The sequence below is a fragment of the Gallinula chloropus genome (genome assembly GCF_964237585.1).
Source record: "Gallinula chloropus genome assembly, chromosome: 6".
NCBI classification, from domain to species: domain Eukaryota; kingdom Metazoa; phylum Chordata; class Aves; order Gruiformes; family Rallidae; genus Gallinula; species Gallinula chloropus.
This window is the reverse complement of record NC_140091.1, coordinates 3,948,051-3,974,192: the sequence shown is the minus strand read 5'-3', so window position 1 is coordinate 3,974,192 and position 26,142 is coordinate 3,948,051. Positions and strand designations below refer to the sequence as shown.

At 39.0% G+C, this 26,142-nt stretch overlaps 1 protein-coding gene across 3 annotated transcripts in view; it reads left to right on the top strand.

The window, feature by feature from the left end:
* The window catches only part of FGGY (FGGY carbohydrate kinase domain containing), a 141,824-nt gene that overhangs the window by 30,948 nt on the left and 84,734 nt on the right, over nucleotides 1–26,142 (top strand). For all 3 annotated transcript variants that reach the window (XR_014617394.1, XR_014617395.1, XM_084266369.1), the window contains one exon: nucleotides 22,055–22,170. Coding sequence is in view for 1 of the 3 variants with exons in the window: in XM_084266369.1 (XP_084122495.1) it covers nucleotides 22,055–22,170 (116 nt within the window). In the remaining 2 variants the exon portion in view is untranslated. The remainder of the gene's footprint in view (nucleotides 1–22,054; nucleotides 22,171–26,142) is intronic.

Here is a 26,142-nt window from a genome sequence, read left to right as displayed (position 1 = left end):
CTGAGCTGTTAAATTGGGTAGAATTCACACACAAATTTCTCAAGTAACCTGTGTCTTTAGATCCAGTGTTCAGTTTCAGGGCCATTTTCAATCATAAAGAACTCACTGTAAATTAGCTAGTCTCTACTGGATTTGTATGGTGTAAGATGAGCTGAAACCAAAAAGAGATGAAACTTGGGGAGGAGGATTTGGATACGTAGAGAAGAATATCATGCTGGTATTATTGAGATAGAGAGCATCCAACATCATTCTGCAAGCTGCCTCCCAAAATTATGAAACAAATTGTGCAGAACAATTCTTTTCTATTATTACACTCCAGATGTCTTGGTAGTTGGGGAAAGTAATGTGTTATCTAGTAGAGAAATCAGCTCATACCTGAATGTTGACCCAAATAATTTTCCTGTGGAAATACTTGTCCAGTCAGTCTTCAACTGATGCCATCACAACAGGGAAGATGATCTAACAGAGATGTCACATACACTTTTAGGGGATCTTTTGGAAATTATCTCCTTCTAACAGGTCTCGTGATCTTGAGTTTCTTCAGATAAAATCAAATTTATAAGAAAGAAATGGTTATGTTAATGGTATAGTAATTACAAATGGTAAAGTGAAAGACAAATGTTTGCAGTTCACGAACATTTCTGGGAACCACATAGCTGCTATTAGGTTTTATCTGTGTGAGAGTGTTATCTTTCTAATATACAGTATATAATCAACAGGAAAATACCTTGAATATTTTTTTCTTTCATTTATGAGAAAGAGGCTTGTCCCTTGGCTTGTGCATGTTTAAATAGCTGACTCTGTGTTAAGTAAGCAATGATTAAGTCCTTAAGGTTTATTTGTAACTTGTTCCCAGTTGCTTATCATTAGGGCTAGAGCTGGCTCTGTTGCACTGATTTAAATCCACAGCACTCCTTCAGTGTTAACAGGATTGATGCAGAGTACACTGGGATAAATAGAAGTAGAGTCTGGTCCATTGCTGAACTGCAGAGAGGGAAGTTTGTAATAAAACAGTAAAGCTAAAAAGGTCCTTTTGAATCCAAGAGTCTGGATTTGTCTCTGCTCTGTTATGTCCCCTGTGTGATCTGAAGTGAATTAAATCTACATCTTTGGAGGTGTTTAGACAGCTGAATACCTTTGAGGATTTGATTCTTGTTCATCCCTGTATTTGTTCTTCATCTGTTAAACTGATACTACATACACTCTTAGGAGGTTGCTTAGTTTAACTGCTGTGAGGTATTTCATCACTGTGGTTAGCAGAGTCCTCACCAAATATTTTATCCAGATAGGCTGGAAACTTTAAAAGAAGAGAGAGTTTGGAAGAGGAGCTTATGTTTAGAGTTGCTGTTGAAAAAACAAACTGGTGTGAGTTAAATGATTATCTGAAGGATGCCTGTGTCGTTTTAAAGGATTGGGCAATCCTGGTTAGTGAGTTGTGGTAACTGGAGCAGCACAGACACCAGATTCTCGGGGCCAGCTGCCCTTCCCTTCCTTCCTAGCCTTTGCCATGACTAATGTATACCCTTGCCTGGGATTCTGCTGTTTGACTGCTGCTTGTTTATATTTTGTGCCTACTTCAGAAGATGCCTGGTCTAGACATTAGCCCTCTCTCTGGTAGGAAAGGGGTAAGGGAATATTTCAGAAAGACTTCCTGATTAGCGCTGCAGCCCATGGGGCGGTGACAGTATCCTGAATTGCACTCGGGTTTTGTGTCCTGTTTATGAAATGAAACCCAAGACTTGAGACTTCCAGACTTGTTTGGAGAAGTCTCTGGAGAAGGGAGAATTATCTTGAAGGGGAGGGGAGGGATGGTATTTTTGTGGATTGGACAAACGAAGTACCATGAATTTCTTGTCAGGGAGCCAAAAGCAAGTGTCCCTGTGATGTTATCTTTGCCAAATGAAAGAATTCCACTCTTTCAGGCTTTTAATAAATTCAAAACATGTTCTTCAGAGCCTGGTGACACACAGACTGGGGTGGCGTAAGAAAATAGGAAACGTGTAGCTGTAAAAGTTATCAGAACTGTGAAGGGCAGGTGCAATGTAGGCCATTACTCTTAGGTTTTATTTTTTTAATTTAAAAACCGACACGTCCTTGAGTCTACAGAGTCATCTGAAAGAGTTCTGTGTGCTAAATAAGAAAATTGTTAGCAGGTCTCGTTAATGTTAGCCAGGAAGCACACAGGCAAACAGGAAGCTTTAGCTATTGTTATTGTACAAATGCCCTTTACAAAATATTAGCAAAAGAAGCTTAATGTGTTTTCCACAGAACAGGAGCCCTTCATAGCGTCTAACTGTATCTCTGCACACTGAAGAAAAACTGCATTGTCCCTTTCCAACAGCTTTGACATACATTGAGACGTTGCATTTCAGAGCCTTGTATTCAGTTCTTCAAATATTTACTGCTTTGATTATTTTTTTAAAGATGTTAGGATTGTTAATTAGCTGTGACAGTATCTAGCCCTTATTTTTCTATTGTGTTCATTTGCTGCTGAAAAAAGGAGTCAGCTAGGTCAGTATAGAAAAGGATTGGGGGCAGGCGCGGTAGTAGATGTATTACTGGCAGCGTGCCACAGAGACAGTGAACTCTGAGCCAACCATGAAGTCATTTTGAACTCAGGGAGTCTCACTAATCCAAGGCAATGTGTCTTAATTTGACAAAGCAAAGGCTGCTTGATAAGCAACCCCCGCTAGAAATGCTGTTAAACGGGGGTGTTTGTAAGTTTAGATTGTGGACAAGAAATGTGGTGATAGGAAAGGAATCATCTTGTTTTCAGGTTCTTACTCCCTCAAGCCCAAAAGCAGGCTTGGCTCTGTTCTCCCCGCAGTTCGGGCTGTGCAGTGGCTTGATGTGAAATTTGAGAAACATATGTAGTTTTCTATTTCAGGAAAATGATCTCAGGGATTGAATGTGTGTTTTGTTGGCTGTTAAGCTCTGATCTTGCCTAGTGTGGTAGTCTGAGAGTGTGTGTATATGTGTGTGTGTGCCTGTGTGATGGTTAAGACATTCTCCAGTACTTTACAAAAATAAAAATTTTTAAAAATCAGGGTTCGTGTATTCATTGCTGCTAAAGGTCTTGTTTCTCCAGTCTCAAAATGCAATGCCCTACATCATAAGAAGCCTCTTTATGTATATCAGAAAATGTTTCTGTCTTTTATTTTTCCATAATAGTCATTAACATTTAGTTGACCTGATGAGAGGTACGCGCACAAAGTTTTCCATCTATGCAAAGAAGCTGTGTTTAAAAAGACCTTTCATTGTTGATCCTGTGCAAAAGCAATGTGTGTGTATATATATATATGAACACAGCAATTATTAGTCACTCTGAGGGTAAGATAATAATCTCCCCTTAATAACGTTTGTAAAGAGATGGCCAAGAGTCTTTGAGATCTGGCTCACTGACGTCCTAACTAATGGTGGGACTGGATAACTCTGCTTTGCTGAAGCTGGGGCAGAGGTGGGAGGAGTGTCGGAGAAGGCTGTGGTGTTGAGGCCTGAAATTCTAAGGAAGACAAGGCAGAAACCACAGAGGAACTTGTTGTCTTTCAGTTCTCTTCATCTCATTTTTTTTTTTTTTTGCAATCATCTCAATTCTCTTCAGACACAGGCTGGGTGTTCAGGAGATGTATGTTTCTCTTGCTTTAGCTTCTGTGAATGCCATCAGGGATCAGGCCCTCACAGTACAAGGCATATTATAAACAATCTGTCATCTTCTTTGAACTTGTCCTTATGTGAAACACCATGGAAAGCCCCATGCAAAGCCTTTGTCCCTTGTGAAATTTGGTCTTTGTTTAGCAAAAGCTGTGTAACAATTGCTTTCTTGCATGGTTCTGAACCAGGTAAGAAAATAACCATGTTTATGAACTCTTCGGTCATTTACAGCCCCAGCAGTGTTTCAGTGTGCACATATATAATGAATGTATTCACAGTAAATTCTTAGAAACCACCCCCTGAAAACAATAACATTCCAGGAGTGTTCTCATCCAGTAAAGGAAAAGTAAGCTATGCAGCATAAAGTCTGTGCATTGTATGTGTACGCACAGTACTTAAAAGGATTAAAACTCACCTAAATTAATTAATCCATAAGGACCTCTTCCCTTTTTTTAAAAACCCACAACTTTTCTGTAATAGCTATCTTGCATATGAAAGGGTTTTAATAAATTCAGACTTAAAATGCTCTTCTTCAGCAAGAAGGTGATGTTATTATTTTATAGATTGGAAAATAGCCATGTAATTTGAAGGGTAACATTTGTTGAAGAGGTTAGCTGGGCACCCAGCTTTCTTAACTTGCAGTGAGAATTAAGTGTCCTATTCCATAGGCATTTTCACAGATCACACCATAAATTATTTATTCTGGACCAATTCTTCCTCCAGACTTCACAAACAGATGCTTTTCACCACTGAAGTGTTCCTCCCTTCACTTTCATTGTAATACATGGTTGTAACAACAGTCTTGGCCTGGAAGGCAGTGTGCTTACACATTTGGTTTATTTTTGTTGGCTGGCTATCTCAATCTGTTTAATGTTAGTAACTTTCACTGGAAATTCTCATCGTGCTTTAGGATGACACTGATGGTGTCAAGGTTGATCTATATTATCTCTTTAAAGCAGCATTAGCTTACATAGGACTTTTTCTCTTATTTGTTTTAACATTCATATTATCCAGAGAGGAGCCTTTTAACTGTGAAATATAAATAACCTGACAACGAAGACTTCAGAAGAAAATGATTCTTTGTCTGTGGCAGTGGTACCAACTTTGTCAACTCCCTAACCTTTAAAATCGTGTACTTTTATGCTTGACCTGTCATCTGCCTATAAAAATAACCTTAGATCAATGATACAGTGCCTTCAAGAATGTGTCTAAAGAAAGCAGACACTTCTGTATATGTGTTGTGTCATTTCTGCGTTGTGGTAGACCATCTGCTCTTTTAACTATAAGTAAGATCTGGTTATTGATTTCATGTAAGTGACTGGCTATGCCTTCTACTTGCACTAAGGTAGTGAATGCTTTTACTGTGGCTTGCAAGTTGATGTTTCCAGATAGTGTGCCTGGTATAATATAAATATATAATGTGTTACATGAGATCACCAAAGATTTGGTTTTTTCCTTCGTCCATTCTTTATTCCAGGGCCATTCCATGAAGCTGCTTGTTAGATGAAAGGTTGTAATTCAGTCTTCAGTGGATGAAATGTATATGTACTTATGGAATCAAAGACATTCCAAGAAAGATAGTTTATTTTCTTATTACCATCTTTAATTAAAATTTGATGGTAGGATTCCGACTGTCTGACTTGAGAGAAACAGATGAAGCAATAATGATTGCAGTGTGGTACAGCCAAGGTGACCAAAGTTACACTTACTGGTTTTCAGACCCTGCAGGCATGGGAAACATGGGATAGTTGAAATTTCAGGTTCCACTGTGGCTGTTAGTTTTATTTTGAAGTGAAGGGGAGAAGTGTTCTATTTTGTCTTTCAGTGTCAGCTGGCTTTAGATGATATTTGGAGTTTATATGTATTCGGCTCAGATTACTCGCATTTGGTTTTACATTGCCTCTGGAGCTGCTAATCCAAGTTAAAACCAGTGTTTGTCCACTTTACTTTGGTTCAAGTGCGCTATCTCAGATTTGTCAGCCTGAGTTATGGGCTTGCTGGTGTTCTGCTTTAAAGATGTATCCTCGGACTCTCCCGAGAGGGGGTTTGGAAACAAGAAGCATTCCTCAGAGAGCCTGTCCCTGCGTTACCCACAGCGCTGTCGTCAGCTCAGAGCCCAGAGCTTTGGCTCTCCGGTCACTCACAGGCTCTGCGTGCCAGTGGCTCTTAGGGTAGAAAGGAGTGTGTGGAAGTGGCCTAGCAGTTGCCTCTAGAACCCCCCCACAGGGCATTCTTATTAAAGTGGGAAAGAGAGCAGGAAAGCCCTTCTTACTGCAGAAGTTGATTGGGAAAAACTTACCCAAGGATGTGCAAAGAGAGATATGCCTCTTGTATTCCAAAACCACCCCACTCCCTGCCCAAAACCTGCTTAAATTTATACATATGTAATAATACACATTGTAGGTAATATACATTGTAGGGTGAAGGAAATAACTCCCAACTTAGATTCACTGCAGATTGAATCTTACCATTTTGAAACTTAGAGCTCTGAAAGATCCTCACCTCTCCTGCCAACCTAGTTTTCCAAGGTGAGTGAGTTCTTTTGAGAGGTGAGGCTGGATCTACACAATAAAGTGGTTTGAAGTTTAATTAAAAGTGTAGGGGAGGATATGCCACAAAATACACAGAAAACTATTTTCCTCCAGTTTCCATCATCTAAGATTCCCTCTGTGAGTTTGTTATGCTGGTTTCTTGTTGCAAATAACCTATCTAATAAAGGTTTTTTTTTGAGAAAAAGCATTGTGATACAATTTTACTTTCAAGAAGTAAAGTCAATGTGCTTCCTGTCTTAATGGAAGAAGTAGGTGTGATGTCCTTAATTCCTTGAACACAGCATCTGTATGCAAGGGGAATGCTGCATAGTACAAGAAGGGGAAGCAGGGAATGCGTAAGAGCATGATACGCTGTTGGCTGCTTCACGTTTGTCCTTCATGAACAGTGTCTTTCATCTGTCATACTGGGTAATGCTTGTCCATGTTGTATACAATTTGAATGTTTATCAAGGGTTCTTTAGTGTTCACCGTTCCTGCTGCTGCAGTACCACCAGGTAGGAATACAACAGGAGAGCTCTCTGGATGGGATTGCAGTTTGTTTCAGACTTCCTAGTTTTGTATACTTGTCTTGTAGCAACTCTTCATTTTGTGTATAGGGACAGTTCCTAAACAGATGTTGAATCTCAACATGGTCCTTGAAATTTCCTGCTATTTCTGACCTGCCTGTAACAAAACAATCCTTAGTTACCCCCATTAGCTCCACTGATATTTACTCCATCTAAGTAAATTTCCTCTTAAATATTTCTTTTTTAGGTTACTTAACTTGTCTTTGGTCCACATTTAAAGATATGCCTACTGAAAATGTTTAAGAGTCAAGAAATTTCTAATTGCCTAACCTATCAAGAGACTTAATAATTTATTCACTAAACTAGATAGTCATTTTCTTTGACACAAAGAGAATATTAGGTAGAAAAAGGAGGAGGGAGAATAAAAAGAAGGATGTCCAAATGGCATAGCATAAATTACCTTGTAGCTATGATATCAGCTGTGCTGAGGAAAAGCATTTCAGGCTGATCTCCAGTGCTTCATCCGCTATCTTGTTTATTTGTTGGTTTATCTGAAATGACCTCTGTGTGTGTGTTTGTATGCACACATGTGTGCATAAAATAGGGAATAGAGTTTTACCTTATTAAATTTGAAACTCTGCTTGGAGGAATATTGCTCAAGAAAACCACATCAGGCTAAACTCTTGAAAATGCAGTCTGGTTTAGAGAAAGCATTTTAATATATTGAAGCCCCAAGCCATCTACCTCTGCTCCTGAGAGCTCTACCTGAAAACTTCCAGGGCTGGATAATTTAAGGTTTGGGGGCTTTTAATCTTTCTGCAAGAAATACTAGTCTGATGCTTTATTTTCTTAAAGTCTGAACTTCACATAACTTTTTTTCAGAACTGTTTATCCTCACTCCAGACATGAACCTTGGAAAGGTGGCAGAAAAAACAAACAGCTGCTGTGTTTTTGGGCAGTCTGCATTCCTTTAAACTCTCTGAGATCAGACTTGTGCTGAGATTTTCAAATTATTTGTCCTAGGGCTTAACCACTTTCACTCCTGCTTAAAAGTCAGTGAGTTTGCCATACCGGTGCTTGTAAGAGCTGTCATGCAGAGCCTTAATGATTCAAGAACTATGAATATATGATGTGTTTTTAGGGCTTTTTATTATTGTTTCATTTCAATTTCACCTACGTTCCTCCCTAATCATCTTTCAGTTTTTGGACTCCAGTCTTTTTTTAACTTAATCATTTTGCTTAAGTTATCCTAGGGAATTTTGATTTCATCCTGGTTTTGGACTAAAGTTGATGAAAATAAAAATGTTGTTAATGGACCAAGGTGGGGGTAATTAAAAAGACTCTCACATTCCCAGCGCCCGTAGTTGGAAATGATCTTCTCTGAGCTTGGGTTTCTTTCCTTCACAAACGGGAGATGGGAAGAAGAGTCAGTGGTCCTGCCAGTGTTCTGTGCCCTCTTTACGTTCTGTGGAGCTTGGTAGAAGAGGTAGAAGAGTCAGGACAATGCAGGCTTGTGTGATGAGAGTATGTAATGGCCAGGGCCTTCATGTGGGTTTGCCTGTCAGACACATGTGCCTGTTTAGTAGCCTAAATCCCAGCATAGCTTGTAGTTTCCTCTCTTCCCAGTTCGTGGATCTTCCCTAAGGAAAGAGATTGGTTGTACCAGATGGGTATTTTTGTGATATGAGTTAAATATATTGGGCAGGATGCTGAGACCAAAGGCGTGTTTACTAGCAACTAGAGTTAATGGAAAAACAAAGCAGTCAGTCCAATTCTGAAGGGCTTTTCAGTTAACCATGTTCATTCTTTTCTTTGGGCCATTTTCCAGCAAAGCACTTAGGCACGTGCTTAAAGTTAAAGCATGTGCTTAAGTGCTTTGCTGGTCTGGGTCCTTTATTTGCTATCCAGGCATGTTGGTATGAACAGGCTGCTGGTTGTATGAATGTTTGTGGAGCTGTTCTGCTTAGACTGTTCACTTTCCTCCTCTGAACCTTTTGTCCACTTACCGCCCACAAAAAATACTTTGTGCTTTCAGTATGACACAGATAATGATTTGCAAACAGTCTGTAGCTTATTGATTGAGATTAATTGGCAGTGATTATGAATAAATTGTGTACTTGAAAAAATCAAAGTCAGTCCACCTAGAGAATTTTTCACTTCATGTCTTGCTTTAGCTGGGTAATCTGACTTGTCATATGATAGGAGCATCGTCAGACAGTTAAGATACTGTGGATTGAGCCCATTTTCTTCCAGAAAATTCTCTTTAAGTAACTACTGCCTTTTAGGTGTTGTTTTTTGATCTGGCTGTAGATTTCTTTGTTTGTTTCTGTTTTTCATTACTGCAGTCCAGAGTTGCGTATCTCTTATTACTGCAGGACAACAGGTCTTGTGCTGTTCCTCCTCCTCACTCTTATACCATCCATGGCAAGTCAGGGCAGGTGAACTCAGTTAAAATTATGACCTTAGGATTTCTCTCTGCATCTTGCAGCAGTGAAAGTTGGCCTTTCACTTCTAGAGCTATCTTAAACATCAGTGAGTTAATTTGCTTTGTGCTTTTCTTTGTCAAGGTGCAAACCACTTTACACTAAGGAAAATGGCTTAATTATGCAGAATGTACAGCCTGATATTGCTGACTTAATTGTTGGAGTTAGGACTCTGTATATAGAGTAAGTCAGGAACAATCCTGCAGTTGCTTATGCAAACAAGTGACTTACATAAATGCTCCAGTTGACGTCAAAGACAGTATTCGTTCAGGTCGGGTTACTCACACCTAGGTATTTGTAGGACCAAGCTCATAGATGAGCAGTAGTTTGCAAAATTGCTTTTTTTTTTAAAAAAAAAAAGAAGTTCTTAATTTCTCATACATAAAAATGTACAGAGTTTCTATGAGGAGTGATCTTTTTAATTCCATCACTCAATTTAGTAAAACAGACAATTGTGGAATTTTTTGCTTTTTTCTTAATTAAAAAAATATAAAGTGTTAAAGAAGGGAATAAAGTATGTTTTTATTTTTTTCAAGCAGCTAACCAATGGGCTTTTAAATGGACTTTTAGTCCGTTCTTCCCTGTGCTTGCTGCATTTACAAGTATATTTTCTGCAAGTATTTGCAGTATAATTCAAGTACCAAGAAAGGGAAAGACAAATCCTTGAGCATTGTTAGCACTCCATGAAAGGGTTCATTGGAGTTTACAGCAGTGGTAAACTCCACCCTTCTGGTTCAACCGTCACCTTTTGCAGTGTTTAGTTCAAGGCAAGCTGAGGCATTACCCAGCTTACCTGGGAGGGTTAGCTCCATCTCTGAGAGCGCTGTGGATGTTCATTCCCAGATGAAGTTGTTTTTAAGATTTAAATGAATGTAAAAACCATTCTGTCCACCTTCTTGTGTAACAGGCTGAAGCCTCTGAAACTAGTGCAGTAACTTTTCTATTAGCCGCTCTTCCAAGAACCCGTGGGTTGATTTGTTTGATTGTTACAGCAAATCAAAGTTGAGGTTCTTTTTGTCCAGTGTCTTCTCTTTTAGAAGGCTTAAGTGTTACTTAAGAGGAAAAAAAAGAGGGAGGAGTCCTAGAATTGTCATGTTAACTTCCTTGTGAGGGTAGTTTTTTTAAGTCATGCTCAGATAATGAGGGTTTAAGTTCTATTATGTTATTTCTCTCTATTATTATGAGTGGAAACAGTCTAGATACCCATGTAATGCAGTCTTTTTTTGTTAAGTTTTTGATCCCAGCAATACCCATCCTCTTTTTCAGTTGCATAATGGTTGCTTGATATTTTTGAATTAATGTATTACTGCTGTATTCAGAGGAATAATGACACCTGATTCATCTGCTTGTAGCCTTTCCTGTTTTCTGTACTGATCTCCCATTCCTCTCCCTACTGATGTAAATAAGCTGGGTTTTTTCTTTCTTACTTTATGGAAATTTATTTATGCCTTTACTCACTTCTGTTACTTGTTTCAGAACTCCTTGTGGTTCTACTTGGTGGGATTTCCTTTGGTTTGTGAAATCACACAGCTATCCAAATAAACCTGTTGAACTCCTTGCTTTTTTGAGATTAGCTCAAAAATTTGCCCTCTTCTACATGAATCAAATTCCATACATACAGTAGCAAGTATGTGGTGTACAGTGCAGCACATGATGTGTCTGAAATGAGCCATCTTGCTTTTTCTTTGATTTAAACACCTTATTTTAAAATCTAACCATCAAAAAAGTTTTTAAAGATTTATACTAATGTATTTAGTACTCAGGAATGACAGGACTTTTAAGAGTGTATGTGGACTGAACTGTGATGGGTGGTAACAGCACATCTCCCTGCCTGTGTAGGAATCCCTACTGCGCATCTTGGGGGTGCCTGTGGCAGCTCAATCCTGTCATCCTAACCTGAGTAAGACTTGAGGGAGGTTTGCCTGAGTGAAGGAGGAGGGTTTAATATTGGAGTTTAACATGTGAAATTGGATAAGTCTGCATCAAAATGTAGTTATTAAAACTTTCTTTTATTGCAGTAATCTTGGCAATTTCCCTGCTTCTGTTCTGGTTTCATTTAGGCTTTGGCCACAAGTGCATGACAGCCTAGGTTCCAGTTCAGCTCAGTCTGACTAAGCTGGTAAAAACTCCCATTAATTCAACTGACATTTCTTCAGGACTTTAGACTTGCACACACATTCAAGTACCATGTGAAATTTGCCTTCAAACAGTTTTGATGTTAGGAATAGATACGTTATTTACTCATGAATTAGTAAAATTCATAAAGTGAACTTGTGAAGAGATTTCTGGACTAGGAGTTGTCTCTCTCAAAATACCAATATTAGGGTTGTAAGGGTGGGTTTTTTCCTCACCACTGTAGTTCTACTCAATTGTATGAAAACAGCATAAACCACATCATGAGGTAGAGCATTGCTTATGTGAAGGTTTGCTTTCCTAATCTGTGTATAGTGTGTCAGTGTCCACATGGCTGCTGGCCAGACACTGCCCTCAGCATCATGCCACACTTTCTAAACCCCTGGAAGTCTACAGTTCTTCCCAAGTCTTTGCTCCCTGAACATGGATGTCAGCTGTGCGTGTCCTGTGTTTACCTTTCACACATAGAAGGATGAAGTATCTTGAAGCTAATAACTGCAGCCTTGCTATAGCCTGCTGATGCCAGTCCTGCAGAGTAATGAAGTTTGCTATAATCCAGCGAAGAGATGTAAGGATGTGTGTGGCGCTGTGACAGGCAGTGGCTGAAGCACCTACTGCTACTGACAGATGTTGGGTAGTGCATGTGTGGATGTGACTGCTGGTGTGCTGCCATTGTTGCACTGGGAGAAACGTGTGTTGCTGAAGGGAGTGATCTTGCTTTATCAAAAGCTGAGCTCTGGTGAGGGAGCTTGGCTGACACTTGACTTATTTTTTTATCAGTTACTTGTCATTGAGTGTTTGGTGCAGCCTTGAACTGTGGTAAATTTGCTCAAGCTTAGACTTCAGAGGAAGGCTGTATCCTGGCTCTGTATACTGAACCTGCCAGTTTTAACTGAGTGATAGTTTTAGCTGCCTGAAAAAGGCAACAGGAGAAGCTATATTTTTTTAAATACAAGCTCTTAATTGAAATAGATATTTGACTTCCTATTGCAGAGTGGTTTGCTTGAAATACTGAGCTTGAAAGAGTATATTTTCCTGACTACATTGAACTGAAACACTGCTGCTGTTGCATAATGGCAGGAGGTATGTCCAGAGGGCAGGCTGCCGGACTGGAGCAGCTACGTACGTGGGCTTTACTTCCAGTTTTGCTTTTCACTTGCCTTGCCATCTTTTGGATGATTTTTATAACCTCTTCACTGCTTATTAAGCTTTTAAAATTTACAGTGGCAAAGAGGTGCAGTTTTATATGTGTGCATGCTTTTTGTTACTCCCATATTTAAAGGTTTAGACTGTAGCTGTGTGTAGGAGATTTCTGTTATGTTCAGTGTCATTGTGTCTGAATGGTGTCTTTCTGCCTGGGTCTCTAGGCTGAGTCTCTGGAGTTCAAGATTCAATTCAGGGGTCTGAATGAGGTTTACTCCCTGACCCTTGTCCAAGACACTCAATTCCTTTTGCCTCTGTTTGCCATCTTTTAAGGGAATGGATTAATATTTCCAATCCCACATGCTATGTCTGATTTGTCTAGACAATACATTTTTGTGTCTAGGACTGCGTCTCATTATGTGTTTTTCAACAATGCTGAAGACAATGGGCTTGAATCTTGGTTGGGTGTCTGTAATATAATACAGAATTAAATTAATAAAAAAGCAAGCAGTCTGCTGACTGTTTGCTTCCCCTTGCCTCATGACATGGTGAGGCGCGTGTGGGTGGATAAAATAGTCTTATTTTGTACTTTCTGGTCCAACTCAACATGTTTAGCTCAATGCATCCCTGGGATGAATCCACTGAAATCACTGGATGTACACAAGGGATTAAGCTGACTCGGTATGTTGCTCTTGAGATGGGTGTTCCCCTTCAGGTCTGATGACATAACTTCTCCTAGGAATACTGAATTTAAGAGTCCAAGTCTTTAAATCTTCTGATACTGTGCTCCTAAAGAGAAACACACTTGTTGGACTCTGGTATAAACAGTAGAAGAAACATAGAAACAAACTCCTTTTAGTTAGTGTGATTCACCTTTTGCTATACAACTTCTTTTTTACATTTACAGTGTTTGATGCATTTTATTTATACTTTTTTAAATGACAGGTTTAAACAGATTACAGCAAACAATTACAGAAAGGTGCTTTCTCCCAAGCCAAAGTAAAGCTCTTTATGTGTATAAATACATGTGTGTATAAAAGTACAGAGTGCCAGTTTTCTTACAATACATACATCAAATGCATACTTTCACAAAGGTTACTTTTTTAAGGTACTTTATCCAACACAGCATTTTATTTATGTGGGTTGATCCTTAAGAGTCTTGAGTGTCACAGAAATGGTTTTCCCAACAGTCTGTCATTAAGTTCAGGTATATCTATATAATACACCATCAATCTCATACCTCTTCTGGAGTACAGGAAACATCTATGCTTTATACTTCTCAAGAGACTTCTGTGCTTATTGTGGTGGTAATTGGAGGTCACTCTTAACTCTGTTTGGGGTGGTTATTAGATTGATACCAGAGTTTAAAGCACTTTGCTGCTTTGAAGCCTTCTGCTGCTATGTAGTCTTTGAAAATGATCCTATTGTAGCTCTTTTTTTTTTTTTCTTTTTTTTTTTCTTTCAAAGTGGCACCCAGGGTTTAAATATAACATGGAATGTTGTCAGGGAGTGGCTGTAATTGGAGGAGATGAATTCTAGATGTGGGTGTAGAAAATTGTAAACTGTATTTTTTCATGCAATAAAATCTATCTCTCTAGGTAAGCAACATATTTGTGTAAAAAAAATTCTGTAGTTTAACAAGACAGCCAAAAAACCCTTAAGTGCTACAGCACGAACAGCAAATACTAGTGAGGTTTGAGTTAATTATTCCCTTTTCCCCTTCACAGAAGTAATTTTGATGTTTTGATTTACTAACTGAAAGACTTCCTTTCCTGCTCACTGATAGTTGCTGAGGACTGAGAGTGGGACTTCAGCTTGCACATGTGGTGTCATTTATTCACAATGGCCAAGAGCCTTCTGCCTCCTGTATCCTGACAAAAGACTGAAAAGCCCATCATCTGCCTTGAAATGATTCCTTGCATTGAGGTCCTGGAAATAATCTGCAAGGAAACTGTGTCGTGGTTGTACAGTAAATTATGTTCTTGTGTTTTCTTCCTGGATATTGTCAAGAGCTTTATATAATCTGAAATGCTGGTGACTAGCAAGTGGCCACAAGGACAGTATGTGTGAAATTTGCTTAACCAGTGCTTTTCTGCACATGGTGAAACCTTTGCCAGAGTTGGATCCCCTGCTTACTGCAGCACAGCACCAGTCATGGCCATACCTGTCTGCTCTGCCTGCCTCGGGACAGGTGCCCAAAGCCCAGGCACCGGTTTTGGCCTCGCATCTGTGGTGAAGGTTTCCTTGAGCTGCGATGCAGCCTGATCTAGTACCTCATCAGTCTGAAAGAGAAACTCTCCATTTCAGCTCACTGGAAACTGGATAAACCCCATTATTCCTTCAGCCCCGTGCATTTCCCTGCCTAATAGATATTTTTTGAAGTACTGGTGTAATACCTATGTATTTGATGGATGCCAGTCCCTTTAAAGGCTGTGATGTAGCTGCTGTTCCCTTCCTCTTACCTAGATTGGGCTTTGGCAGGGACATTTGCAGTAAAGTTGGTGATTGGAAGGAATCTCTTAGAACCATAAAATTTCATTGAATCATTAATGTGTCATGATGGAAATTCAATCAGATTCTTGAACTGTAATTTTAAGAGAAAAGCTGTGAAAACTTTAGGCCAATGTAGTACTGGGTGTTGGGGGGAGATTGGGGGGGAGGCAGGAATGTGTGTTTGCATCAGTTGCAGAAAAAGCACAAGAAAAAAGTGGTCTGAAAAGGGTTTGGAAAGGTCTTCTGTAATCAGGTATCACAATCTTCATTAACTTTGGTGTATCCAGCTCACAGGTCATGAGCTGTTCTATGTTCTTTGGGTTGGTGACTCTGTGGATTGGTATCTTCTACCAAACTGACATACTGTTAGTAGAAAAGTGTTGTTTTTACTACAACTTGTATTTTGTGAAACTGAAGAGCTATTTTCTGAGTTTCAGTTTTCCTCCCAGTGAATTCAATACTGAAGAGATTTCATGTGAGATAGTGAAGAGTTCTGGGGAAAAGAAAGAAAAAAAAAAAAAAAAGAAAAGGAGAACCCACATAATTTTTGTAACATTAACTCTTGAGGGTTGAGACCTGGAGTTTAATTTTAGTTCACCTGTGAAATACAACAAAATTGTCAAAGACCTCAGTGTTAACAAATATCATTTCATTGCATCATACAGGAGGAAGGAAATTCATCCTAGGGTTTTAGATGTATACATACTTACATATCTTTTCCTCTGCAGTTTTAGTGAAGATTTCAAAGTGGAGAGAAAGCTCTGTTTTTGCTGTGATAGTTAACATTTTTAAAAAACGTCTAAAAGGCAGTCCAAGTACCTTTTGCTGTTTATGATAAACATCAGTGCTATCCAGAGCATACAAAGGATGGACCGAGTAGAGCTGCTAATGCTGATTACTGTCATTCCCTTTCTGCCTTTATGGGCTGGGTTGAAGTCCTCAGCTGCTCAAAGACTGAAAGTCCAAGGCCTCTGAGTGCAACTGGAATGTGTCTACTGGTTGTCCCAGACAGGCTTCCCCACCTGTCCTTTTTGTTTGGCACGTTTAACGTCCTGGTGGAAGAAGAAAACCCATTTCAGGCGAGAGTCAAGTTGCACTGCTGTGCTGAGACAATGGCTTTGGGCAGGCAGGAATTTCATAAGCTTTGGGTCAAAGGCAACAATAACAGAAAGTGGTGTGCTGTAAATATTAGGAACTTGGGATTTGCACAGTTGGGTGGATGGAACAGACCCTGACGTGTTTCGGTTTCTGTACATGCAATTAAAGAGCTGTTGAATGGGTGAAAAGAGTAAAATGCAGACAGTGTATGTGAAATAGAGCACACCCAGGCTTACTTGACCCTGTGGTTTACAACTAATCTGCCTGAAAGATCTACTGTAGTAACTGAGTGACAACAGGTGCAGCTCTCTTACACCGTTGTGAACTTAACCCACCACTCTCTGATTCTGTTTAGCAAATGCTTAACCTGGGCAACATCTCATGGATTTTATGTGTTTCAAAACTCTCACACTTTTTCTCCTATTACCTGAGAAGCATTCCCTTAGGACAAATGGCACTCTTCTTTTCCTCTTTCCCCTGAAGCAGCCAAATACATGAGGCAGGCAGAGACACTGGTGTGGAAGGTATAAATAACAGTGGGGTGTGTGGATCTAATAATCTGGTTCTGTTTCAGAGGTTGTGTATTAATGTATATGGTGTTAGCTGTAATGGAGCAGGGTATAATTACATTTCCTACTGCTCTGTGATAACCTCTGCTGTATTTCAGGCTCTTGCAGTACCAATGCCCAGTTCTGTTTAATATAAAGCTTGGATGCTGGCAGTGTGTGGTGCTGTGCCTTAATTTTTTTGTCTGGAACATTTTTGCACAAACCACAGTCAGATCTGTGCCTGCATTAGAGTGGTGCAGTGCTTGTTTCTGTAAAAAGCCTTGAGACTCTGGGGTGCATAATTTGGGAGGACACTGACAGTTTGGTCCAGATGTCAGTCTGTGGAGATGCTCAGAACCTAAACTCTGGTTTTCAATTTGAATTCAAAAATCTGTTTTAAATTTGAAGTTTGCAGAACAGAAAGAAAACCATGTTTGAAGTTGTGGCAGTCACACTCCATTGTTTCAGGTCTCCTTCTTGCCTTCAGAATGCCACACAGCTTTCTTAGCTCTTGATTCTTTGTAGCTTTAAATAACTCTGGGCAACAGACCACAGAAAGTTACTTTATCCTACTGCAAAGCTATTTCTTTTGGGACCTGACCGTACCCTATCCAAGCTTCTGTAGGGCTTAGCTTTGGGACTGTCCCAAAGTTAACTATGCCTGTGAAATTAGTTATGTTAATGAGTTTTAATTAATTTCTGACCATTTAGGATGAATTAAACAGTCTGTTTTTCTTTAGAAGCAAGAGCAAAGCTTCCATTTGCTTCAGGATCAGCAAGACAGGGTACTCTGCCTTTAAAGCTGGTAGCTGACTCATTTCCCAGGCTAATTTGTATTTTGTAGTCCTGGAAAGTCATGTATAACTAACTTATAAATATATATATATATGAAAAATACCTTATGGATTCACTTTTTAGGAGAAAAAACATTTTTTCATTAACTGTCCTTGCTAATAGGACTTTGATATCAACCTATACTCAAAATATGGATGACTTCCAGAAGACTACTGCAGTTATAAAATAAGCCCCCAAAACTGTGCTTTGTTGTCAAAGATAGCAAATAGGGCAGAATCTCTGCCCAGTGAGGAGTCATGTCTTTGCTTGCTTTATCCCTTCTGGAGGGTGGGAGGTGGTGGTAGCAAAGAACAGACCAAAACATAAAGATCTGGAAACATCAGCAGGTGTGGAGAAGTTCTTTGTGACCTTTATCTTTTAGATACATTTTTGTGCAGATAACTAAGACCATACAGTATTTCCTGCTGCTTAATGAGTGCATCTGATTTCCCTCTCTCCAAGGACAGTGGGGTGAGACAGAATGCCCAGATTGATTAGACAAAGTGGGAAGAGCCATGTTATCAACTAACTTTGAGTGCCTGAGTTAATTTGACTGTGTGTCTAGTTGCCCTGGATGCTTTTGAAGGTTAGTGGGGGCAAACAGTTACTTCCAGACAGCATTTTGGGAATTATCAACGTTTATTCAGTCACTACAGGTTCCCTGAACATCATGGCTTTATTTTGAGGATGTACTGCTGGTGGATTTTTCACAGTGCTGAGATTCTGGTCATGAAGGGCTTCAGCACATCCCCAGCCAGTCCTCTGCTAAAGATGTGCAAAAACTCAGAGCTGGCCAGTAAGAGAAAGGATTGTGTAATATGCTGCACCCAGCCAAATCTACTTTGTAGTGAATGTGGCAGGGAGTCTTTTTTTTATCTTGAGGCTGTTGGATGCAAGTAGGATCCCATAGTTCTTTCTACACTAGAATTTGTTAGAAGCTCTAAACATAATCCTGTTCCTGTTAAAAATCTGGTTTAAATAGAAGTTTTCTACGCAAAAGGCTGTGGGTTGGGTTGGTTTTTTTTTTTTTTTTTTGCAGGAGGAGCAAATATGCAGGGGGAAAAAAACCCCAACAAACCAACAAGCAAATCCTTTTGTTCTGAACAGAGAAAGGAAATATTTCATTGGGAATATACTTGAGGACAAGAGACTTGAGATTTACAGTATTTCAGTCTGAGTACAGCCTGTGCTGCTAGCTGAGGGAACCCACGCCATGTGTTCTCAGGTCCTGCATTAGGTCAGGCAGTTGGGATAGGACTGTTGGGTAGATGATTGCCTGTTAACTTGGCACCTTTGGACATAGTTCATCCTGGTAGTGAAGTAAGGGGAACATTTGCTGCTATCTGTCTGGTTCATCCAGTTTCAGTTACTGGAAGCTTGGTGTTCATAGTCAAATAATTGAGGCAAGACTGCCACATAGTTCAGAAAAAAAAGGAATATAACCCAGTGAATGTCAGTACTGTTTCTGTTTAAAGTCTGCCCTTTGCCTCAAAATTTAGGAGTTGCCATGAAGTACAAAATGTTCTAATAGTTGTAGGTATAATGATTTGGTTCCTCAGCTTCCTCTTTACTGTAGTGCTTTTCCGGACATAGTTTTTCCCAGTTACAAATCTTGCTGCCACTTTCTCAGGGTGATACTCTGGAGGAGAATTGCTGAGCGAATGCCCATAAAGCTAAAAGACATCTATGCTCTTGATATTCCAAGGTTAAAAATCATGAGCAAACTGCTCGCTCTCTCTGTGCCTACAGCTCTCTAGGATATATAAATTGCTGTCATTATTAGAGCATCTCACCAGGTAAGTGGCAGGGATTTGAGTTTAACACATCACAGTTCTTTTGAAGCACAGAGTGAAGTTCATCTGTTATGGACATCTAAAAAAATTCCTTTATTCTTGAGCTGTTATTGAAGAGACCAGACTGTCTTTCTCAGAAATAATAAGGATTTGTGGGAAGGTATATTATTCAATTAAATATCTGCTCTTTATGTGGCAATTGAGTGGCAGCAAGGGTGGAATAAGGAGCTTAAATCCCAGAGCAATGTAAAAGCTCTGACTGTTTACAAGTGATTTGAGTTGGTTCTTAGGGTTATGAAACCTACCAGCATAATGGATTAGTGTTTTAGCTGAGATTTCAGGCTGGTTTTAATATCAGAACCTTCCATTTACAGATCTGTCAGTTAATTTACATTGGAAGAGTTGTCCTCCCCCACTCAAGTTTTCTGTGTTGTAATAAGTATTCAACCAGAAATCATCTATTTATCCTTCTTCTGTCAGCATTTTGCAGTTATAAATCTACACAAGGAGGATGAACATGCTCACAGCCCTGTTGCCCTTTCATGTTCAGGCATTTGCTGGATGGGCAAGGACCAGTCTGTCCCCATTCACACCGTTTTGGTGGGCCTGTGTATGTGATGTGATGTTGCTCAGAGTGAACTGTATGGAAGAACTGGCCCATTTAAAACATGCTCTTGGAGTTTGGCAAGGCTGCTCTGGTGTTTTTTCTGGATAAGCATGGAGTTTGAGGGAGTTGCTTTGGGATCTTGGAAGTGGGGAGCCATAACATCTAGCTCTCATCCTTAGAGCGTTTTTCAGGGTGTGGCAATAGTTTGTAGCATTGATCTAATTAGAAAAATACATATTCAGTTCTGATGATAATTTGTTATGATTTGGTATTCACCATATTTGGGAAAACTTGATGCATTGTTGTTTCATTCTTTATGTCTAAATTTTTCCTGAAGTGATGAAATAGAGATCATTTCAAATATTTGCCTTCTTTTTTCTTTTTAATGAGAAGCTTGAGCTGTTTTGGGGAAAATGTTTATTTTTTCTCAGTATTTTTTTCAGCCTAGAATTTATTTATTCACCCAGTTTTTTTCAAAGGTCCTAATTAGATTTCTGTGTCTGGCTTCTAAATCTTTGGAAATTGGAATTTCTTATATCAACATTGTCATTGCTGTAGTTACAGGTCATGTGTTTTTCTGCTTTCAAACCAGACACTAAACTCTAATTGTCTGATCTATTCTTAAAGTGATTAAGAAAAAAAAAAGGATGGGTGTGTATCAAAACTGAAGAGTAACCCTTAATCTCCACAGTACTTGCAAGGATATAAATAGTTATCTCTCTTTCTTTTTTATTCTTCTCAAGAATGTATGATGTTAATAAATTCTCTCCTTGCAAGGAGGAAATGATGCACCTTTATAAGCAGCAGATTGTGAATGAATATCACCAGTCCTCTGGTGGTAAAAACATGGTCACTCCAAAAGAACCAAATTAAATGAAACATGATGCATTTAAAATATGTAATACAGTAGTAGGACCTTAATTCTCTTATGCAGGTGCCGAAGTAGTTCACTTGGATGAAAGGGACGGTTTTCTAGAAATCAGTATTATTTGTAGACAGGAATTTAGTTATTTATTTTGCTTATGCAAGAAGTCAGACACTTCAGTACAATTCAGTTTGCTTTGAAGATACATGTCCAAATTGTCAACATCCTAAAACAAGTCTGTGAAAGCACACCTTGGCTAAAAATGAGTCCCAAATAAGCTGTCTCATAACACACCAAAGAAAATCTATCTCTGAAAGGGATTTCTCTTAGAGAACAGTTAAGATGTGTTTCCCTGAGATGCATCCAAGATGACCTTGCACTTGGTGGTATGGTAGGCAACTGAAATTTTCAGTAGCAGCTTTTTTAATACCTTTCATTTTACTGACTTTCGAAGCACAATTAAACACTGATCTTCTGAGATGCTTCTTAGTGTTCAGCCAGAAAAATTCTGTGCAAGACTAAACCTTCAGGGACATTATTTATATTTTGGGTGGGAATGATAGGTTGGGGATATGGATCATTCTAGGAGAAAAACATTCCATTTGGTAGAAAAGACATTTCTGCAGATTCTCTTGTCTTGTTTATATTCTGGTCCTGTAGTCTGCCCTTGGGATGCCATATGGTCCCAGGGATGTTCAGCATCAGCTTATCAGCAATGACACCCAAAACAAGAACTTAAAATTGCAGCCAGTTGCATCATGGCTAATGCTGCTTCAGCATGTCACTAGGTTGTCATCTGCTTCTGCTGAAATACAAACCCAGTTACAGGGGTTATGGAGAAGTTCTGATGGTTGGATGCCGTGTTGCTTATACACATTGACCTCATTGAGGCATTTTGTACCTGCAGGTATTGAAGCAGTGTCACTTAAGTTAAATATCAGTGCATCTCCTGGAAACTGTTACTCAGCTTGAGCACAAGTAATAGAAAGTTTTTCTAAGGACATACTGTATGTAAAACATTACATGAATCTTTCTGAGCTGCTTGCTAAAGAGCTGTTAGGTTCATGCTATGCTGTCTTCTAGGCACTTACATGGCCTGTTACTTGACTGATTTATGCAGTGAAGTGGCCAGACCAGGAGTTGTTTCAGCAGAGAAGAATCTTCAATGTAAGGTCCTTTTAAGGTAGCTCAAGACATATACTCCAAACAGCAATGACACTTTTTTTAAAGCTTAGCATTAAGCTGGGAATTTTTGACCAGGCATCATTTTGCACAAACTTCTTTAGAGTGACAAGTTTGAAACCAAATTAATTTTTCTGACTCTGTGTGTATATTGTCTCTTTTCTAGGTCCCTCTGTACTGTAGTGTGCAAGTGGACATACACATCTGATGGAGGCTGGGATGACAGTTTCTGGGAGACAATTGGTTTGGAAGATTTGGTGAAGGATAAGTATGAAAAAATAGGTATGTCAGGTTTGGGGGGAATTTTACACATATATAAAAATTTATATATATATACACACACACAATATATATACATATAAAAAGATGTTTTGCTGTATCCTTGTGAATGCCAGCAGAAAAGTTGCCAGATTTGATGAAGCGTCAGGTAGGTTGATAACAGTGCTGGAGGCCCATAGGTAAAAGCTTTCCCAAGTACACTTTTTACTTGGAATTGTCATCAAAAACTATGTTTAAATTTTGTATCTTCTAACCTTCTGAAAGGCCTCACTAGCTTTCCAGTACTGCTCAGTCTCAACAATAGGGAAGTAAATGGGAGTTCCAGCAATTGATTACATGAAGGAAGCAACTGGTGTGGGTATATTGGATGGCAGGCACCAAAAAATGCAATGTAATAATTTCTCACCATTCTGATAACATGTTTTGCAACCTGTACCAATTTCCCCTGTAGTAATTTTCAAAAATAAGTGCTACTTCTGCTTGTTAGTATGAAGATACTATTTTTTCACTCTCTTACAGCCTAAGTTTAATTAGAATGGTAGCCTTGCTAATAGCAATTCCTACAGCAGATATTCATTAGAAGTCCATAATGTTAATATACCAGAAAATTTCCAGGATAACTTTATTAGAATTTCCCTGTTAAGTTAATGGACTTTTAATGGATGTCCTAAGCAGACATGTCATTAACAAGAATATTACCAGACATGAATTAAAATACGCTCATTCATCAAAGTTAATTATCTGAAATATCCTTTGATTTTTTTTTTTTAATGTCTAGCACTTTGAACAAGTTTGTACAGCAGTTTAAATGCAGCAACAAGAAATGGAAATGGTGTAGGGAGGACTCTAGTGAAATGAAATGTAATGAAATCTATAAAACTTTCTGATCATCACAAAATGTACTATAAGTCATTTTCATGTTATCAGAAAATTGCACTTGAAAGCTTCCTTGAATAGATTTCAGCTTTACCCCTGCAACTGAAACTGCTTATGCAAAGGTATAAAACCTACTAGGACTATTATGCTTTTAGCTTCCTGAGGTTTTAGTTTGAATACAATTCTTACGACATCTATCACATGTGGCTTTTAGCAAATCTTCAACAAGTTAAAATAAGACTTGCAATAAATACATGGTTTTTACCAGAAAATTGAAAATCTTGGCAGCTGGTGGTCTTATGGAAGAGTATTTTAAAAATAAATTATTTATGAAGTGTAAGCTAAGGTTTTAATACAATATTTATGCAATGCACTTCAAGGACAGTGCAAAGCAATTTGCCATTTTAAGTAACTAAACATACATGTTTGAAATGATAAAGTAGCCATTAATGAAAAGGGCCTTTTGTTGTGATGGAAGCCTCATAAAGCTAATCTATATATGGCCCAACATTTAGCAAGGCAAAAATCATTAATTTTTCATGTCAGGCTTACATTTTTCTTAAAATGCAATGTTTACAAAATAAATCAGTAAATTAACTTCTGTTGATAGGCCTTTCTTGCAAGACAGAAATACTCTCCTGAGTTAATGGGGAAAGTGCTTAGTTCCCTGGGCAGTGGGATTGATTTTCAAGAAACGGACTGTATAGTACCTGAGTGCATCTCAGCTGGAATTGGAGCAGCAGAGTCTGACCTCCAGAATCGCACCAACCTGTGGGCTAGAACTTGAGGCTTCTGAAGAGCACGTACTTTTACTCACCTTGAGAAATCCTCTGATTTTCAGGTTCTTTAGCTAATTAATGTCTGTGTATCCAAAGTATAAAACACTTTTTGTTTTGCATAATAATGCTGAAACCTGGCCTTAGGTGGAGTCTGTGCTTTTTTCATGTCCATTTGTCTAACCTTGCCTTTTTAAAAGAGAAAGGTGCTGCATTCATTCTATTTGACTGTATGATAAAATCAGAAAAAAAGCAGGGTGGTCATCTTCATGTGTGTGTGTGAACAGAAGTGAGGAGTTCTCTGTATGAATATGGAAACGAAATAGCATCTATCCCTTCATTCCTTTGAATTTATCTTCTAAACTGCACCTGTTGGAATCTCTTGGGTTTAGCTTCTGAAGAAGACACAGACGCCAAAACAAAGCAACTCACTCCCTGCCCAGAAGCTACTCAAGAATGCTGAGGTCTGTGTTGTGAGCTGTGGATGTGCTTTGCTTTCTGCCACCCTGTACCTTATCAGTATATACATGGGAAAATGGGAATGATTACATAGTTCCAGTGAAAATTCTGGGGGGGGGGGGGGGGGGTTGCTTGTTTTTACTGAGTGTTCACAGTGTTGTTGGACTTGGGAAAGTGCACTCTGAGTAAGCTCAGCGTTCCTTTAATTTAAATTAATCAGGACAGTGTAGATCCACCTACCAGGAAAGTGCCAATCGGTCACTCGAGTAGCACTGGTCAAACTGTAGCTGGAATGGTCTAATAGACTGGAAGACTTCCTACCACCTTCCAAGGTGTCAGTGTTGGTGGTGAGGAACCACCAGTGCATAGACCTCCTCCCAGTAGCCCACAAATGCCACAGAGCACAATGAACACAGCATCACACCTTGCACAAACTCGACTCAAGCTATATGTCGCTTCAGGGTGTTGTCCTGTAAGTGAACAATCTCAGCTGCTGTTAACTTCAGCACATTAGGCAAAAGGAAGGCAATTTGCTTAAGTAACTCATATGGACAGAGAGTGTGCTTCCAGGAGGCACATCAGAGTGTGCTATGGCTGACGCAAAAGCATTCAAAGCAGTAGACTTTGCTGGCTTGCAGATCGAGGAAGTTGAAACTGCCAGATAACCTGGGTAGGAGCTTGAAGGCAGATTGTACATGGTCAAAAACTCCTCCTAAAATGAAAACAAAACCAAAACCCTAACAAATCTTTAGTAATTCTAGTGGAATTTCCTTTTCTGTTGTCAAGCTTGTCCAAGTCTGTGTATGTCTGCTCCGGGTTTACTTAGCTCAAATACAAGGATGTATTTTTATGCCTGCGAGTTCTCCTTGTAAAGGGAGATAACAGTATTTTTCTCACATATGTCTCCTAAATGGTTACCAGGCTCTGAGTCATCATTTCTTTCTAAACAAAGCTAAATGTCACAAGATAAAATTAGCAAAATTTTCTTACTGTAACAAAAGTAAATACATAGTTTACCAGTTTAAAATAGGCAAAAAAGCTATGTGGTTTTTAATCTCTAGTGAAACCATTATTGTTTTCAATCAGAGGAACTATAAATGAATAGTTATGACTAGACTTTTTTTTTAAATAGCTTTAACTTTCATGACACTGGAAATACTTATGGAAATTACATGAGAACAGCTTCATTAATGAGCATATTTCTTTATTCTGATAAATACATTTTAAAAATCACTTTTAAAATGTCTTGCCCTTTAAAAAAATATTTACTGTAATCAGAGTGGGGCTTGTGGTTCCAGGTAGTACGCTTCTCTTAGTTTCAGTTTAACTTAACATATGACCTTGTTGATAAGGGAGACCCTTGCATCTGACCTTTAGGATCTTCCACAAACATTTCCCACATCAAGGCGTGGGTTCACATATGAAAATTCCCAGGCCTTTGACATTTTACATTTCTCAGAGCAGGCTAACCTTTCAGGGAATCCACATAATAAGTTGTTTGTGGTTCCTTCCGTACATCATGAATTTACTGATCACGTTTGTGAAGGTAAGGAGTGTTATCTGGAGATACTACGAAATTTATTGATCCCATTAATTTGCCCACCAAGAGAGTAGAAGATGGCTTCTACTCAAAACCACTGTGAAAGTGTTGTCTACTACAGGCATTAGCATTTATCTGCTGTGGTGAGAGCACATGATTAGTATCTCTTTGTGGTATTATAAAACCTAGAAAGACATTAACAATTCCGTTAAAATTTCATGTACTATAGGCCTCTTAGGGTATTGAAGCATATATTCCATTTGGAGGCCAATGCCTGATAAATTTTCACCACAGCCCTCTACTTCAGTGGCTACTTAAGGGACC